Source organism: Amphiura filiformis, chromosome 7 (assembly GCF_039555335.1).
Source record: "Amphiura filiformis chromosome 7, Afil_fr2py, whole genome shotgun sequence".
Lineage (NCBI taxonomy): Eukaryota > Metazoa > Echinodermata > Ophiuroidea > Amphilepidida > Amphiuridae > Amphiura > Amphiura filiformis.
This window is the reverse complement of record NC_092634.1, coordinates 42,554,483-42,573,794: the sequence shown is the minus strand read 5'-3', so window position 1 is coordinate 42,573,794 and position 19,312 is coordinate 42,554,483. Positions and strand designations below refer to the sequence as shown.

Below are 19,312 nucleotides of genomic sequence, written 5' to 3'. Positions count from 1 at the left end.
TTTGCATATTGAAATAATTTATTCATTTTTTTTTACTAATAGAGCCCTTGGCCAATTATAAAACTACACATCAACTTCTTATTTCATTTCGCTTGTTGTATACCAACTACGGATATTTGGAAACAAAAGAACTTTTGTGCAAGAAAATATTTTATTTTTAAAATATTACGGAGGTTACATGAAACAATTCTGCTTCAAAAAAAATTGTTATTCTATACTCAAAATGCTTAAACAATACTATAGTAGGCCTTATAATTGTCGGGAAGGGTTCTGTCCATTTTGAGATGAAATAACAAGGTAAAATGAGAAAAACCCAAATGATTATTTGACCGTTAACATGTAGTTCTATAGGACATCAAGTCACAATTCATGACTTGGCTGATTCCATTTAGGTGCAAGTTGAGACATCTGTGTAAACATTACAATGCCAAAAATCAGGTTTGAAAAAATTAACCAATTCATATTTTTAGATAGTAACCTACATCATGGCTTTTGCACTGTATCTGAAAAAAAACTGGGAAAGAATGATGGCAAAGAGGCTCACTTCTCATTTTATAGATGAAACCAGTTGGAAATAAGAAGGAAACCCATAATTTTTTTGAAAAAATAATGTGCAATGTGGAATAATGCTCGGAATAATGCTATGAATAAAATGTAATTGTGCATACCTCACGGAGATTCACCTAATTTTGCACAACAAAAACAAACCGTTGGACCATCACCTATAGACCATATTTAATAAACCAATCAGGATGATTATAACAATTGAAATGACAACCATGTTGGTGGACATTTCTGGTTCTATGTGTCAGAGGGACAGGTCTCTGGTTCGATTCCACAACCATTCATATCTATCACCTGTTTTATTACAAATTGCCCTGGTGGAAGCCTCTTGGTGGACAGAATTTTATTTATAATTTAGCAGTCAAGTTAGCTCAATCAATGAGGCATTTGACTATGGTGCTAGAGGTTGCGGGTTTGAATCCCAGTTAGCTTGAAATTTCCCTGAACAAGAAACTTACTGCTGATGTAGTATTGGATAGAGTCCCTCCCTAAGCTGAGAATGCACCATCTTAGTTGATATGTGAAAAGGTCGCAAACCCTTTTGGTGGACCCAAGTAACTGCCTAAAAACGAGGCAAAATTGAAAAGAAATGGGGTTTCAAATTGAACTCTGGAATTTGAAAAGCATAAATCATATTTTGTCTAAGGTTATGCCAACACTTTTCACTTTGACCAAAAAAATCTCAATTTTAGTTTAAGTTAATTGGATGCTGTTATGTGTGAGCTTTCGCTTTCTTTTTTCCACTATCTTTACTTTCTTTTTATGTTTCCTTATTTGTGATAAATAATGTTGTAGAAAGCAAGAGCAAATCCAAGATGCAAACAAACAAACAAGCTGTCATTTATTGGTTTATTGATTAAAAACCATATGAGTATTTTATTATCAACTTTATTCACTGACACTTGCGGCAATGACAATATTAATCAATTTTATTCAATTGAGTAAATAAACAAAGACAAAGACATAAAAAAAACTTTCATAATGACTCTTGCAATGGATGACATTGATACTCTTCAATGGGCTATCCCAGTTCAAATCCATGCACTCCCTATGCATGTCAGACATGACCTTAATCTGCCACACAGGGAGTGTAGATTTCAAATGGGGTTACCAGAATGGTAACTCTGTTTAAAATCTCCCTCCCTGTGTGGGAGATTTAAATCATGTCTTCTATAAAGGGTGTATGGATTTCAACTGGAATAGCTCAATATTTATAGTTTAGTTCCATACTTTATGTCATGTATTTATGGAAGTGTCATTATTGTTTGGTTATAAATAACACAAAGGGATCTTAGTGGAAAATACCACAAAAAAGCAAATTAACATTCTGTAAATGGTTATTTTTGTGATTTGCCGTTGTTGTTTCGAAATTTGTAATTTTGAGTTTAATTACATTGATTAAAGGTACTTGACCTCATCCCACATTTTACTATCAGAAGAATTTTCATATTTTTCTCATTTACCCCAATAAAATTTGTCTCTAAGATAGTGTGAACAAAAACATGGTGAATTGTGGTAACCCCACCGAAAGTGTATTATGGAGCATTGTTGCTTCTCATATGGAGCAATACAACTTAAAATTGGGAAACATAATCATTAGGCCTCAATGTATATTAGAAACATGAAAAAATTGGACCATGTCCCTATAACAGACAATTCCATAGTAATCTGATTTGCAAAATTGAAAATCTTGCTGAAGTTAATTACCTTGTGTTATTGTTTCATCTTAGCATGAACAGAAAGGACAAAAATACAATTAAAAAATATCTTTAAACTTCCGATTGTCAGAATTATGATGATATAATTATTACCATGATTTAGACTACATAATACAGGGCATGCTGTATACCCATCATTCTATGTGGCGCAATAATAAAAACAAGCTTAGTGTCATTTCTTATAAATAAATTAAAAAAGAAGAGAAATTTACACAAGTAAAATGCATGTGGTAATCATGTTTAACATAAAACTGCTGATAAAATAAAATTTGAAACAATTTATTTACACACTTTCAACAACTTTTGATTGAAAGGCAACTTGAAAGATCACTTATGTCCAAATATGGCATGGTTGTTGAAAACCACTAACATGTTAGTCTTGATACAAATCTTACTTGCTTTTAGAGAATAGCTAAGGCTACTAGTCTTAAAACAAGTCTATTGTAAGTGTTCATGGTTGTTGTAAACCACTAACATGTTAGTCTCATTACAAATCTTACTTGCTTTTAGAGAATTAAGCTAAGGCTTCCTTTACTAGTGTTGACACAAGTTTTATCATTTGTGTTCATGGTTGTTGTAAACCACTAACATGTTAGTCTCATTACAAATCTTACTTGCTTTTAGAGAATAGCTAAGGCTTCCTTTACTAGTCTTGAAACAAGTTTTATCATTTATGTTCATTGTTTTCAAACTTCAGTACCATGTGAAATGTTGACGATAACATTAGTAAGGTGTCATTGTATTCAAGTCATAATTATCAAATAAAAGTCATAATTATCAATTTTTGAAACCAATCATTTAATGGCACCATTTCCTCATCTAGACTATTCCAGTTGAAACATTCACTGTGAAAAAAAACCACACCTTAATTTCCCACAGAGAGGTGTAAATTTCAAATAGAGTCACTCATTCAGGTAACCCCATTTGAAATTCACACTCCCTGTGTGGAAGATTAAGGTCATGTCTTCCATAGGGGGTGTATGGATTACATCTGGATTAGTCCAATGACATACAGGTGACACAATATTGCAAACATTCACACAAGCGCTCATATTTGATAAAACACTGTCAGTGAAACTTGGTAAAGACTGCATGAAATTCCACAGAACATTTGTAAAAATTTAAATTTGGATATATTCCATTGATTAGACTTCATATTCATCCAGTGCCAACTTTAAATCTGAAGATTCATTCACTGTCTGGCAGTCTACATGGGGACTAGTCCAAAATTGCCCTTTGAAGAGCATCTATAGATGGGCATTCAGCTGCTTGTATATTCCAAAGAAAATTAATAAATGGAACCATAGCTATGCAATTGTATTTTGATGTTATGAAGAATAACCAACAGAATATTATGAAATATGATTATAATATTATATAAATGTTTGCAGTATCGTTTAAAGGTGGTATTCTGTCGTGAAAATGCTTGAAAATAAAAATAAAATGTTTACATTTATTCTGCAAAATAAAACAAACATAATTGGAAAGAAAAATTTCAGAAGACAAATTTCATTCACAAATAAAAACATATTCATTGTATTAATTTCACTGCATACAACACTACACAAGATGAAAAAAAAGATGAAAATACATATGAAAGTCATATCTTCATAATATAAGTTATATCTCTATCATTCAGTTCATATCATCAATATACAAGATACACAATTCTATTTAAAAAGTCAACTCATTTTCAACATACTGATGATTGGGCTATCCAGTTGAAATCCACACTACCCCTGTGGAAGATTTAGCTGAAGTCTTCCACAGAGGGAGTATGAATTTCGAATAGAGTAGACAATTGGGTAACTTCCATTTGAAATACCCACTCAAGTTGTGAAAGTACAGCCATAATACAAGGGGAGTATGAGTTTCAAAATGATTAACCCTGACCAATTACATTTGAAAAACATACTCCCCCTGTGAAATATATTTCCAAAATCTTCCACAGGGGTAGTGTAGATTTCAACTGGAATAGCCCATTTTAAAGACTGGGACAGTTTTCAAATACCCAGACACTTTTAGGAATACTGTAATGACCATATGCAGAGCCATCTATATCAAAATCTTTGTGGGATAGGCTTTTACCACGGGAGTTCATAACAATTGATAAGTTTTTAGCGGGTTCGCCCTCGAACAAGTTTAGAACTGTCAAGCTTTCGTCAGGAGTAGCTCTGACTTCTTCAGGGCATAAGAATGAGACATGTAGGCCGCCCCTTGCGATTCACTGAACGGCTCTTTTCAGAGCCACCAAAACCTATTACATAAGCAGATAGACGAGGTCTGCTTGTTCTCTGTTGACAAGGAGCAGTCTTCAGTGAACAGCTCTTTTCAGAGCCTTCAGTAGGCAAGGGGCAGCCTTCATGTCTCATTCTTAGGTACTTTGTCCTGAAGAAGTCAGGGCTACTCCTAATGAAAGCTTCACAGTTCTAAACTTGTCCGACGATGAACCTGTTAAAACTTACCAATTATCAACATCTTTGTTGAGTGTTATCTATGACGTAATTACAAATGTTTGCGTGTTGTCTAGGGTATTCCACAATTGCCCCATTCACGCATATAGTATTACAAAATAAGTATCACTTTGTTTTTCAAACTTTATGGGCAGATTTCTCAAAGCTGTACTAAAAGCAAGGAAAAGGTAACCTCAATGTTTTGGACACTGAATAGCAATCCTACATAGCAAGTCTGGTACATTTATAGTTCTTCCAAATAGTGTTACTTAGTTTTCAAATGTAAACCAAATAAATAGAGGAAGATGAAACAGAATTTACACCACAGTGCTTAACAGCTCAAAGATTGCCTAGCCTTACCTTAGCCAACTGTCAAGAAATCTACCCAAGTTGCAACTACACAGTTTCTGGTAGTACTGTAGGGGATGACTTCAAAACTAAACTGCTAATTACCATGGTTACTGCCAGCCTGACTGCCAGTGGTGTAGCCAGCACTTTTTCAGAGGGTTGGCAAGGAGGGGGGAAGCAACTTTCAAGGGGGGGCAAACTTTGATGAACATGGTCAAAAATGGGCTAAGGCCAAGAAATAAAATAGATTTGCCTCATGTTCCCCACACGCATTTGATTTATGCTGTGCATTTGCTCAACCAAAATTGCAGAAGTTGAATCTTATTGTTTTTTTTGTTTTTTTCATTTTAACCAAATTTGGCAGAAAATCGGCTATAAAATCAATGTTCAATTTCAATTTTATTTTGATATTATAAAATACCCAATATTAACATTGTTCAATCTATTAAAAATAAGATATATATACAACCGCATACAGCATTAGATTTCAAACTCCCATGGGACATAAGACAAATCTCTTCTTTTTTTTTTTTTCCTACAAGTTCAGAAAAAAAAACTAAAATGTTTTAATATCAGGTTGGCCAGCATCCAACAGGGGGGAAAGACTTCTCACAGGGAGGGGAGCCCCCCCCCCCTTGTCTCTCTGGCTATGCTACTGGTTACTGTACATGTACAGTCCTACTGGAAATGAACATTTTCCCCACCACATATTTTCCCTCTAGATAGATGGCAACTGGCTTTCTAGAATAATGGGAAAGTGATCCAATTTCAAACCAATGACCACCAATATGCAAATTAAAATGGTTACCATAGTAACTTGTAGTTTAATCTTGAAGTCCTCCTTAACCTAAGTCATTCTATATCTAGGCTATACTTGTTATTTTCATGTTCGTTTTCATTTATTTCTCTCTAAATACACTTGGCAATCTAAGTTCACATTGTTTTTATATAATACATATCTTCGATACAAGTCTTTCATTTTTTTAATAAAATAATATACAATGTATGATACAGCTGTACAAACCTTGTTAAAACATTTTGTTTGTTTTTTTCACATGTTTTTAAATAACTTATGCAATAATCATCTTGGACTATTTTTGTCATCACAACTTCAGCATACAGACAAGACATTTTTATGTTGCATTTTCAACTGGGTAATATTTATGTTAGCACTAAAGAGGGCAGTATTTGTCCGTACTGGCACTGGCATTCCATAACAATCTGTTCTGAGATTCAGAGCAAAAATTGATCTTTTTACTGAGAATTAGAAACAGACAACAGCTATTCATCAATAATGCAAAAGAACTCACGATACCCTTCAATTTGTGAAAGTTGAAATTTGAATATTATAACCCTTGATCTGGTTTTCAATACCTCTTGAACTCTACGTTCATTCCAACTGCAGATATTTTTTTAAATATCCCGTTGTGGTCTTACTTGATTTTGTGTCCCACACAAGTACACTTTACATATTTAGTATTGTAACAGATACAGAATACATTTAAAAGTGATACATATTCCCCAAAACATTAAAAATATTTCACATTTAAATAGAAAATGTGTGGCTCAAAATGAAGCTACTGTTGACACACTTTGTACTTGAGGAAAATAAGCATGTTTCAAATGTTGCATCTGTGTCATAAAACTATTTCTTTGGTGGGAATGGATTAGTATTTTACACTGATTTGAAGAGAGATTATCAATTCAAAAGGACTCATTTAGGACAATAAATATTTTCAATAAGAGCTTTAAGAAATCATTTCGACATTTTTAAGTTAAAAACTGAAGAAAACCAGTATTCCTTCAGGCACACAAGGCTTAACATGTACCTTAAAATTAAAATGATGATTGATTATCCACATGAGCACTTTTGTCTTTTTTTTACAGAGACTTTAATTGGTTATCTTCATGACATAATCATCTGAGTAACCAATCAAAATACAGGTTTTAGATCTCTTCAGCCCTACTGACTATAATTCTTACTATGTCTCTAATTGGCTCAATAGATGATATACCCCTCTTTTTAACCAATCAAAATAGTTCTTAGAGGCTGATAAATTCAGTAAGTAGTGCCCACAGGTTTAAAGATAGCAACTTTGATTGTCCTGATTGTATAAAACTCACAAAACGTAATGATATCCATTTTTATGAATGATATCCATTTTTATGACAATTAAGTTCATACTCAAGGTGATTATTTTTAAAATAATGTAGATTTATATCAATTAAATACATTAACTTTGACAGATAAATTTAGACTTCATCATCATTAATCACCTTAATGGATTCTTTTAACACAAATGTTCAACATCTTTATGTTACCTATAATTATAGGATTGTACCACAGAATTAGAGGAGAACCGGGACTCAATCGCCATCTTGATACAGGCATGGAGTAAAAATTGGGGGTATTCGGTTTCCCTCAGAATGCACTCAAGGCATTCGTTGTCACGCACGCACAACATGGGTGATGGGAGCATTTGAGACCCCCACTTGATGCGACCTGCACCAGAGTACCAATATGCTTCAGATGAGATGCAGAATTGTCTCCGCACACTATCGGCAAGGACCCGAATACCCATAGCTGACACAGCGTGATTGTATGTGGCGGTATAGGGAGTCCTGGTTCTCCTTCTCTAATTCTGTGGATTGTACAGATATAACAGTCAGGGGGCTTCATGGGGATTTTCATAAACCAGGTAATAGCTACTACAGCAGTAAAGTTATTCATTTTGTTCTTGATATTTCAATAATATTTGTAACATCATTCACATGGTTAGAATAGTAAGAAGGCTAAAGGTTTTGTGCAAGGAATTTCATTAAGTTATTCAAGTACATCCAAAATTAAATGTGTTTTATATTCCTGCCCCAGATAAGTAGATCTGAAAATTCCATTTGTAATTGTATCCAAGGTTTAATAATACTCCTCTTTGATGATGACATCATGAGTTACACAATGACATCATAAAGGATAAGTCATCAAAGCTCTGCTATCTACTGAAGATGCCAGGTGATCTAGCGAAAGTGTTCCAGGTAAGCATGAAATTGTGTGGTGTTGAGCTATGTTTACCACTACATATGAATATTCATTTGTATACTGACCAATGATGTTTACAGAAACACAGTTATCTGTGTAGTCACACAACTCAATGTGTTGATTAATAAATAGGCCTATGTATACTCTGGTTGCTCTACGAAAAAGGAATACCTATCAAAACCACTTATCCCTCCAATAGTTATCCCCCGCTGATGCCCTATTATATAGCTATCAACATGGTGTGAAAAGTGTGCCAACAGATTCCATAATATCATTATTACATAGCAATTTTCTATCTTTTGGCTTGTCTTCTGTGGTATATCATTGGGGTGGGCTTGTCCAGCTGGGAGTGAAATTGGCCAAAGGGGGTAATTACTAGTAACTGGTGCTGGATAAACATCCTTTTTCATAGAGCAAGAGGACTATATGTTCCTGTACACACCACACACATTTTAAACTTTGTTTCACTTCAAAATTGGTATTGACATCAGTGCCTTCATGTGATAAATGCTGTAAGCTTGTCAACAAAACGCCCTGCACACATGTATGTTCAGATAACGTGCACGAATAAATACTGTGACCAGCGAAATACGCATGCAGATATGTCATACTAATCTCGAGGTGAAACAACGTAATATGTATATAATTAACAGTAGACAAGTTACACTCCTACACACAAACTGCTTGTTCAATAACAACCTACCACTTAACTCTGGTATTACAGTGCACGGCATGAATGTGTAAGATATCATATGCAGCAAGTGTAGACAGTTGCCATGACAACACGATACCATGATGACAAATCACAAGTCGTTGTTTTATAGAGCACACAAACATTTTTTTTCAAGTTTAACAATTTTTTTATGTACACAAATGTACAAAATATGTTATGGCAAGGTACATTACAGTATATACAAAACTAATAATTAGTTAAAATATCAGGCAATAATAATATCGGTTGTTGTTTTTGATTTGATGAAATATCTTATTTTTGTTCGGGTGAGATTTGTATCAGAGAAATCCATGCTGCTTTAATATGAATCTACTGGGCATTTAAGCTTACCCAGTTCCTCATTCAATACACTGCAAAAACAGTGTCTAGAGATTAAACACTATTCTAGACACCACCTTGTCCTCGATTTGTAAACATGTTTAGGAATTTGATGCCTTGTGTTTAGATATTTTAATATCATTTAGTGTTTAAAAACACTAAATGTTTTGAAGTTGGACATTGGTGTTTAGATTTTACACATGTTTACAAATCAAGGACGAAAAGTGTATATTTGCAGCGATGTGCATACTTAAACCAGCATGTATAATATGTGTATGGTTGATACACAGAATACCGTAAAACCCCGTCTACAAGCATATAGTATGCTTCTGATGAAAGCTACATTAATCCAGTCGGGCATTTACTGGGCATTTAAGCTTACCCAGTTCCTCATTCAATACACTGCAAAAACAGTGTCTAGAGATTAAACACTATTCTAGACACCACCTTGTCCTCGATTTGTAAACATGTTTAGGAATTTGATGCCTTGTGTTTAGATATTTTAATATCATTTAGTGTTTAAAAACACTAAATGTTTTGAAGTTGGACATTGGTGTTTAGATTTTACACATGTTTACAAATCAAGGACGAAAAAGTGTCTATTTGCAGTGATGTGCATACTTAAACCAGCATGTATAATATGTGTATGGTTGATACACAGAATACAAGATTTATCAGACAATGTGATTCACAAGCTCCCAATTATATTCCAGTTCCAAAGCTTCTCCTATTTGAAAGACTCTTCCTGGAGGATATGTGCTGTGGCTTTATCAAAGGCATTCTTAGAATTCAGAGTCACAAGTTTTTTTCATCGGAATAAGAATATTTCATGTACATTGACTCACACAAACATGACGTTTAATTCCATGTTGAGAAAACACAGGGCTGATATCATGAAGAGTTAAATGTATCAGAAGCATGCATTCAAACACAATGCAGGTTTGGTAAGGATATTCCGAGAATCCAAAAGTGGACTCATATATTTATTCTAATTTTCCAAGAAAATTTGACCCATTTTTATTCCCCAAGGCCTAGATTGTTGGGCAAATTTAACCAAATTTCTGATTTTTTTTTTATTTGGGCTCCAGCTGATATAGTGTAAAAAAGTTGGGAAAATTACTGGATTTAATACCAACATTGACAAAATGGGGTCCATTGTTATAGCAGAGGCTCCTTCTACCTTGCAATGACCAAGTACCTAACAGCTGTAAAAGTTGTAACTGCATTTGGGTATTGAATGCATCTTCAGCTTCAAGACATCACACCTGGCTCTTGTAACTTCGGAATTTGTTTTTTTGATACGATGAGATCCGTCTGCACTTAAATGGTGCCACTGCTGCATGGTATGTGTACAAGGCATTAGCGCTTTATAATACAATAGTCCAGTCCTTTATACAAATGTTTTATATGTGGTATCACACCGACGATGAGTGGTTCTCAACATCAACATATGTAGCGTTACCGTTAGTGCCAATTCTGCTTTCCTGTAACCTTCCAATTTCTTTGTTGGCCTGGTTAAGGTCTGCCATGTGTTGCAATTCTTTCTCTTTTAACTTCTTGATGTCGTGTTGACAACTCTGCAAGATGTGACAATAGGGGAAAGGATTGTAATTATTTAAAATTTAAAGTAAAAACAAAAATGACAATTTTATTTCCAGAAGATTAAAGATTTAACCAAGTTCTCATGACTTACTTTGTGGAGGTCGGTTGCCTGCGACCAACATTCACTGGTCTTCAATGCAGACAATTTTATTGCTTTTACAATCATACTGATTATTACATTTTTTTGCTTCCTTTACACATATGCCTGGCTGAACCAGTGTAAATTTGTTGGCACTTGCTACTCAGACCATTCATGTGATGATCTGTGGTTTGCTATGCCACAACTCCATAAAATTAATCAAAATTCAGATTTTGAATTTTTTGGAACATACATAAATATGCCATTAAACCCTGCAAAGTGACAGATGGGAAAATTAGACAATTTTCTTTGCATTCCACATCTTCCACACCTTTTCCACTTTTTATTAGGGCTGTTGTCGAGTAGAACTTGTACTGTTGACTGTTGTCAAATCTCAAGTTCAGATGACAATGGCAAGTTGTTGACAAAGCAATACATCAGAAAGTCTAAATATTAACTTCAGAGACCATGTTATGCATTGTTTATTTACTATTAATCCACCATATCATTGCTCAATTATTACCAGAGATGGCAATGGGTTATGAAAAAAAATCTGAAATTTGCGAACGAGGGAGCGGCGACAGTTTCGCCCCCCACGGCCGGGGTCCAGGGGCCCGCTAAGGGCCCCTGGTGGGGTCCAGGGGCAAAGCCCCGGTGGGGGTTGAGGGGGCGAAGCCCCCCAAAGCCAGAGGGTTTCTACACATTTTACACTGCAGGAGACACCATTTCTGAGGGTAAAATTACATTCAAATGGATTAAAAATAAGGTTCTTTTGAGAAAACAAGCCTAGATAGCAGTATTGAAGACTATCTATTATACATGTAATATTCTTCAAGGCTTGTTTTCTCAAAAATATACCATAAAATATGCAAATTAGGTACCTAAGCCCAGGCAATTTTAGCAGAATTAGCACCCCAAAAGGCCATTTTTAACATAAAAACCAGTTTTAGACTTTTTTGAAAAAAATACTTCCTTCATCCCAAAAAAGTGGTTTTAAATGTTCAGTTTCCTATACTTTTGTACATGAGAGACATTTTCCAAAGTATTTTTTTGGCCTAATAACATGGCCTACATGGCTGAAATGGATATATATAATGTGTAATATAAAAACGATGATTTATCAAATTTTTGACTCCCCCCCTGTTTTTTTGTTAAATTTTCAAAAAATATTTTTGGCCAAAAAAGCAAGTTATATGCCTAAATTACTTGTTATTTAATGTTGAAACCATAGAAATACTGCTACTTCAAAAAAAAAAAAAAAGCCAATTTTATTTTACAAAGTTGGATAAAGTTGTACATTTTAATTACTTTTACTTCTACTGAACAGCTAGCAATGTATATTAATTCAATGTGTTCCTGACTGTTCAATAGAAGCAAAAGTAATCAAAATGTACAACTTTATCCAACTTTGTAAATTAAAATTGGCAATTTGTTTTGTTGAAATAGCAGTATTTCTATGGTTTCCAACCTTGAATAACAAGTAATTTAGGGCCTACAACTTGCTTTTTTGGCCAAAAATATTTTTTGAAAATTAAAAAAAAAAAAAAAAAAAAAAAAAATTTTTTATTTTTTAGAAAATCTGATTTTTTTGGAAAAATACAAAAAATCGGAATTCCGATTTAAATCGGAAGATTGGCATCTCTGTATTACTTTTTATAGGCCAACCTAGAATTTATTTAATGGTAAAATATTGCTGATCTTTAGCTTATCTCTAATATTTTTAATGACTAGTCCTTGTCGACAATTACTCCATGCTTGTCAACAGTCATGAAAATTGCTTTGCTGACAACAGCCCTAATTTTTATGGATGAAAATGGTTGGATCTGGATTAATTTAAACTGTTGAATTTGGTTGGAAGTCCACAGTAGGGGTGTGTTTTTTAAATGGAACAGCCCGTTGTTATCGGTTTGTAAATCCTAAAATACTTACCACATTTTGCCTGATTAATTCCAACTTTTCTGATTTTAATTTCTGGACTTCTGCTCTCATTGTTTCTAACTGCATTAATAGGTGGGCTGCAATAAAGATAAAGAAAAAATCATAATTAATTCAAACATAAACTTCTATATTAGTAAGCTTTTATTCAGATATTGACCTCTAAATAGCTGTCAGAGTCATGACTATTTATTTGGTACAGACTAATCAACTACTCAAAACATCTGGTGAATTTGTGCAACACTAGTGTGGGTGTGCAAGCAGTGGCAACTTGCTGGGTATTGTCTTGGAAAAAAAAACACTCTTGACTTTACTTGGCAACATCTGTAGTCTAAATTTGTGACCAATCTGATCCACTCAGGCCAAAGTTGAAAATTGAGTTACTACCATTACTAACTTGCTCAATACCTAAGTTTACTGATGTTGAATCTCCAGTTCTCTGGAACACTTTTTGCCTATATCTCAGTTTCATTATTACCAACTTTAGCCTGATTGGACCTGTTTTAGGGAGCACCTCCTTTCCACGGGGGTTTATCCAAAAACATGCAAAATCAGTCTATTTTGTATTAGGAGTCATTTCACCCTGGAATCCCCAGTCCTGGGACACCCTGCCCATGGTTCATTTAGATCTGGGTAAATGTATGAACCATGAGAGTAATCTATGCTTCTGAGGGAATGTTAAGCCACTGGTCCCATTTAAACATATAGAGAGTCATATCTATATACATGTCACAGCCCGTTTCCAAAATGGTGTAATTAGTTTACTCTGACTGTCCAAATTTGTCCTGGTTGATTGTCCATGTCGAGCCAATACGATTAGCATTGCTATTTGGATACCCTTCCGTTTAAGCAGTCAAAATCGAAATAAATTCATTTAGAATCTAACGTTACTCGCACTTACTTTCAACTTCAGCTGCCAGTGAACATTTTCCGCCTTGACACAGACATGGATTCATTGGACTAGGTTTGTTGCTTGGTATGCACCCTGATGACATGCTTCCCATGCCTGTGTCGGAGTCTTCATGTTCTTGCTGCTGTTGCTGCTGCTGTTGCTGTTCTTCATCGCTGTTGAAGCTATCTAGTGAATTACTAGGGGACACCCTACATGTGTAGTACCTGCTGAAGGAAATGAAACAAATTACTGAATTAGCAATAAATAAACTGCAGTGCATAATTGATTAATTTTTAACTCTTTTTAGGATTGTCTCTCAGACATTTGGCAACAAAGCTATGTGCTATGTGTTTTCCTTGTTAAGAAAGGCTATAAGATATGAAAAAAATTCTTTTTTATTGTGTCGAATTTTTTTGATGGTTCACAGCAATTTTTAATATTTTCTGAAAACTAAAAAAGGCCTATAGCTATGCACTTAAATTTGAGAGACAAACTTTTTTTCCCATTTCTTGACCTAACAATAAAGCAATTTGATTTCCCCCTTTATTTATACACTGATAAAAATGATTTTCCCCTTTATATAATAAACCTACATTCAGCTATAGCTTCCATTTGTTTCTGAATTTGTGTGTTTTTAATTTACTCCTCTATTCATGTCATCATTTAACATTGACTATGTCAGTATTCACAAAAATACAAATGCTCTCATTCAAAAATAAAATTTACTTACAGCGGTACTGACTAATAACAACAAAACACATTTTACAATGAGAAATGTTTCTTCCTATTAATATATTATATATTATAATATAATATATTGACCTCATCATATAAAATCAATGTTCTAATCTTCAAATTTGATTTGCAAAATTAAAATGCAATACTGACCTTGTTCTCCCTCTGCCCACATCAGGTGAACTGTTTAATGAATTGGACGACGATTTGTGTGATCCTTGGCTACCGTTAATACTTTCTGATGAATGCGACGACCGACTTAACATACTATCTCTGTGGAAAGACAAGAACAGATAAAGAAACCATAAAAGTATGTTAAGCGGATAACTAATCATACTATACCACCATAAAGTAAGCCCTAATACAACTAATATGTTCAATTTGAACATGTGAGGGAAGCCATTACCCAATGAACTTATAAAAGAGAATACAGATTCAAAAGCTCCATATATGTCATGCTAGGGAAATCCACAATATTGGATTGTCATGTCATGGCCAGAAATAGAGTACCTTTCACATTCTCTGGCAAAGACCACATCAAATGATACTTTAGAGAATATTTAATAATACTTGCATGTGTAGTGCTTGTTCTCAATAATATGCACAAAGTACTTATTCTGGAGGTACGCCAGCTTCCTAGACCTCAATATGCACCTAACATGACATTCTCATAGAGTTCTGGTTAATTCATTAGCATTATCCTGGGAACTTGAGCTCCGTATAATTCAAGCCATATTCCCACTAAAAGAGCCTAGCCAATAGTAATAGCAAAAGCCATCGGAGGGGGTCAGTCATTGTCACTATTATAATGTATTTGCAACCCTTGCAGACGTCAGTCAGTCAAGATGAGCACTCTATTCCTACAAATGTTACTTGAAAAATTTCAAAATCTTAAAACATCTCCAATAATTTCTTTCCAGGAGAATGCTTGTATACAACAAATAATCACAAAAGCAACTGTAGCACAGAATCAGATTACATAACTGCAAAGCAAAATCGGATTTCGACTCAGGATTTTAAACACTGCCATTTAAATTTTCTTAAATGTCACCAAGACTGACTGACATTTCTCCCACTACTATCCTCCCTAGGCTCCAGTCCATTACAAATCATTGGGCTATTCCATCTGAAATTCATACACCCCCTATGGAAGACATCACCTTAATCTCCCACACATGGGGTGTGAATTTCAAATGGAGTCACCCATATAGGCAACCCCATTTCAAATTCACACTCCCTGTGTAGGAGCATTGTTTAATTGAATGGCAACTACTCTATTTTGACCTTTTTTTACGGTTTCTAAAATGTTACTTGCTTCAAAAATGCCCCAAGATGAGATTTGCAAGCTAAATCCCAGAGGGTGATGGTCAGATACTATAGAGCAATAGGCTTACTTGCATTTATATCAAACACAAGCTAGTGGTCATTTAAATCCCCTGATGTCATTAACAGTATGACATGATCAAGGGAAATGAGTCAGATGTCGCTAATACACAGCACAAAAAAGAATGTCCTCGCTATGTTCCCCTGGGCCTCATGGAAGAACAGAGGAATGAGGACACCTTAAAACATCCACTGAATGAGTTATCCAGGCAAAAGAAGAAATAAAACAAACAAACGAAATATTGTTTTTGAGATGTGGCAAAAACTGTTCAAATTCTTTTGTTTTATATTGTTTTCAGCCATTGATTATTTGCTCATAACTCAGTAACCAGATGTCCGATTTTTGATGGGGTTTGCATCAAAATGTAGCATTCGTAAACTGCCAGAAAATGATGTTAAAAACTTCTGATCGGAAATTACCGACATGTGACTGATTCTCCTTCATCATGTCACATACCTGTTACACAGATTGGAAATGTCACTAGTTGACATGTGTGTATTTTACTCCTACGAGCTAGATCAATGGTAAGACCTGGAATACACAGCAAGGGCACACCCTTAAGCCATAGTGCATTATTAAATAATAGATAGCAGACCGCTTTTCTTTTTACAAAAAAACTTTTAAGAAAGTAAGGTAATAGAGGTTATCCATGTTCTATAAGCTGCATATCCTATCAGCAACAGCTATACCTTGTTTAGGACTTTCAAAAGAAATACCTGCATGTTCAACCATGACTGTTTCAAAATAGCCTGCCAAAGTCCGAGGTCGTGCATTGAATTGGTTTGAATGAGGAATACTACGGGAATCAGCGCCTTTTGTTAGAAGTCACACATGAGTAATGTGGATAACCTCTATTACACTTTTTGAATAATATATTGTAGAACATAATACATTATATTCGCTGTTGTATGGCCGTTGCTAGGTCAACTGGCTCACACTTTCTATGTTATGAAACACTAATCGAAATGATCACAACATAAAGCCTATGGCATATCATAATTCGAAGCAGGTGTATGAGCCCAGGCTTGAACCAGTAACCAATGGTTACTAACATGCACTACGGCAGCAAATTATTAGCTATTCTATCAAAAAGAGCAAGTTTGCAACAGGAGTAGAATAGGAACTGTTCAGGTTCTCAGAAGTAGGGAACTGATTTTCTCTCAAATTTCTTGAACTAAAGTTTGGCTCTACTTGATCTGAGGATATTGGGAGCTAGAATTCAGCCAAAATTGGTGCGAACTGATGGATTCCTGGAGCAGCAGAGAAGCCTAAAGAAGGGTATTGTCAAAGTGTCAAATTGTTGCCATAAATTGACAAATCTGATAACTCATCAGTCGCAACACATAGTATGTGAAGGACAAAATACGCTTCCGAGAAAAACATGTTTGGAGGATATGTTAGTATTAATGGAGTCGATACTCCTCCACTGTTATCTCTCAGTGGCCTGATTCCATTTGAAATTTAATTTCAAGGTTCAAACTATTAAACTGTATCTTTAATAGTTTTAAAAGGAATAACTTTTATAGGATATAGCTAGCTTTAAACCTTTACGCCACTATGTAAAATGGAAAATTTGGAAAAATCACTCTACGCCACTATTTGTTGCGACTGACAAACTGTATGAATATTCAATGTTCAGTCATTTTAGGTATATGTGCCATTTTGGTTTTCTGAAGTGGGGTCTTGTGAACTGATTTTCTCCTGAAACTCAGCTTCTAACTATATAAAATATGGGGCATTGGAACTGAATCAAGCTGAAATAATAGGTTTTGGGAGTGATTAAGGTACATGACACATGCCAATAGCCCAGCAATGGTCTATTCCAGTTGAAATCCATACTCCCCCTATGCAAGTTATGATCTTAATCTCCCACACAGGGGGTGTAGATTTCAAACGGAGTCACCCATTCAGGTAAGCCCATTTGAAATCCACACTCCTTATATGAAAGATTACGGTAATGTCTTCCATAGGGGTGTATGGATTTCAACTGAAACAGCCCAGAGTGTGTTCCCAAGTTTAAGATCATCTTTAGGTTTCAAGTCCATGTGAACATACCTTTTTCTCTTAGGTTCTTTCTTATCTGCACTTCCAAAGCTGGCTGTTGAACTCCTTGATATTCTGTTGTTGGACTTGTTCTTAGGCTGGGCCTACGGAGAAGTAGATTAAGTTAAAGAAAAACATTAGTTTCATTCCCTTGCCTATGTAAACAACTTCTCAGCAGCAAATCTTGTACAATTGTTTGTTATCTACACTCTCTCGATGTCTGTTATCAAACAGACAGTTTACTCCCACACACAACAAATTCAACATTTAAGGCAGTGATACTTAAAGGAGCAGCTCCTGCTATCCTTGCCCTAGAATTTTCCTTTAGTGTGATGAAAAAACTAACATCTAAAAGTTCTTATCAAATTATGCTATGCATTCTCACAAGGCAGACATGTACTATGTATTAGGCTGACAACAGGAAACTAAAAATAGCTAAATGCTAAAGAATTTAACAATGAGAGCCAACAGCTGGGCTGTCATTGCCTTCAGTGGATGTTGCAATAAGAATAAAACAACCATTATGGCAATGAGTCTAGTGCCCTTTAATATGATCATAAGAAGCATTTTAATTTTAAGAAGCATTTGAAATTGTGGCCTATTTTATGGGTTATTCTAGTTGACATCCATACCCCCTGTGGAAGACATTATCTTAATCTCCCACAGGGGGTGTAGAATCCAAATGGAGTCACACATTCAGGTAACCCCATTTGAAATCTACACTCCCTGTGTGGAAGATTAGAGTGATGTCTTCCATAGGCTGTATGGATTTCAACTGGAATAGCCCAATGTGATTAACTTGAACTCACCACAGGGCTCATATCTTCTCCCTCTTCAGGTATTTCATCTGCATAAGGTATGTTACCGTTGACCCTGTGTAATGGACTAGAAGTCTCCACCGATTGGCTGCGACCTCTGAAGGCTTTCTTGAAGGACGTCAACAGACTTGAATTACTGCCATCTTGTTTCAGCTGGTTACTGGATATTGTCGGACTGACTGATGAATGCATACCTGGAAAGTGAAATGATAATGGTACAAAATAATGATATTAAATTGAAAAATGGTACTAAATAATAATGGATTGATTGGGTCATGCAGCCTCTGAATACTAGAAATGAGGATAGGGACACTTCATGTCACCTCAAGTTTGGTAGTGATGTCAGTATCTTTATGCCGTTGCACCGCAAGCGTATACTGACAAAACACCCTTCTTTGCATTTGTATATATCCTGCAGCAAACTAGGCAGCTACATCTTTACCAAAGTCCAGGTGAAACACAATATAGCATATAACAATGCCCCAATGACAGAAAAAGTTTATGGTACAAATGCGCATGAACAATTTTGCCATATTGAAGCTAAAATGGTGAGATATGGTGTAAAAGTGGAATAAATTTGCACAAAGAGTGAAAAAATTGGGACTTATTAGACTAAAATGGCCAAATATGAGGTTAATTTGGTCAGAAACCCA

At 35.0% G+C, this 19,312-nt stretch overlaps 1 protein-coding gene across 7 annotated transcripts in view; it reads right to left on the bottom strand.

Moving 5' to 3' along the window:
• Positions 1–10,321: 10,321 nt before the first annotated feature.
• LOC140157184 (rap1 GTPase-activating protein 1-like) overlaps positions 10,322–19,312 on the bottom strand; it is a 516,716-nt gene continuing 507,725 nt past the window's right edge. For 5 of the 7 annotated variants that reach the window (XM_072180297.1, XM_072180300.1, XM_072180299.1 and 2 more), the window contains exons 14-19: positions 18,651–18,853; positions 17,854–17,945; positions 14,568–14,687; positions 13,689–13,906; positions 12,782–12,867; positions 10,322–10,748 (exon numbers count right to left, since the gene is read on the bottom strand). In XM_072180297.1, the coding sequence (XP_072036398.1) occupies positions 10,587–10,748; positions 12,782–12,867; positions 13,689–13,906; positions 14,568–14,687; positions 17,854–17,945; positions 18,651–18,853 (881 nt within the window). In that variant the 3' untranslated portion in view covers positions 10,322–10,586. The remainder of the gene's footprint in view (positions 10,749–12,781; positions 12,868–13,688; positions 13,907–14,567; positions 14,688–17,853; positions 17,946–18,650; positions 18,854–19,312) is intronic. The other 2 variants (XR_011859645.1, XM_072180296.1) reach the window with 2 other exon arrangements.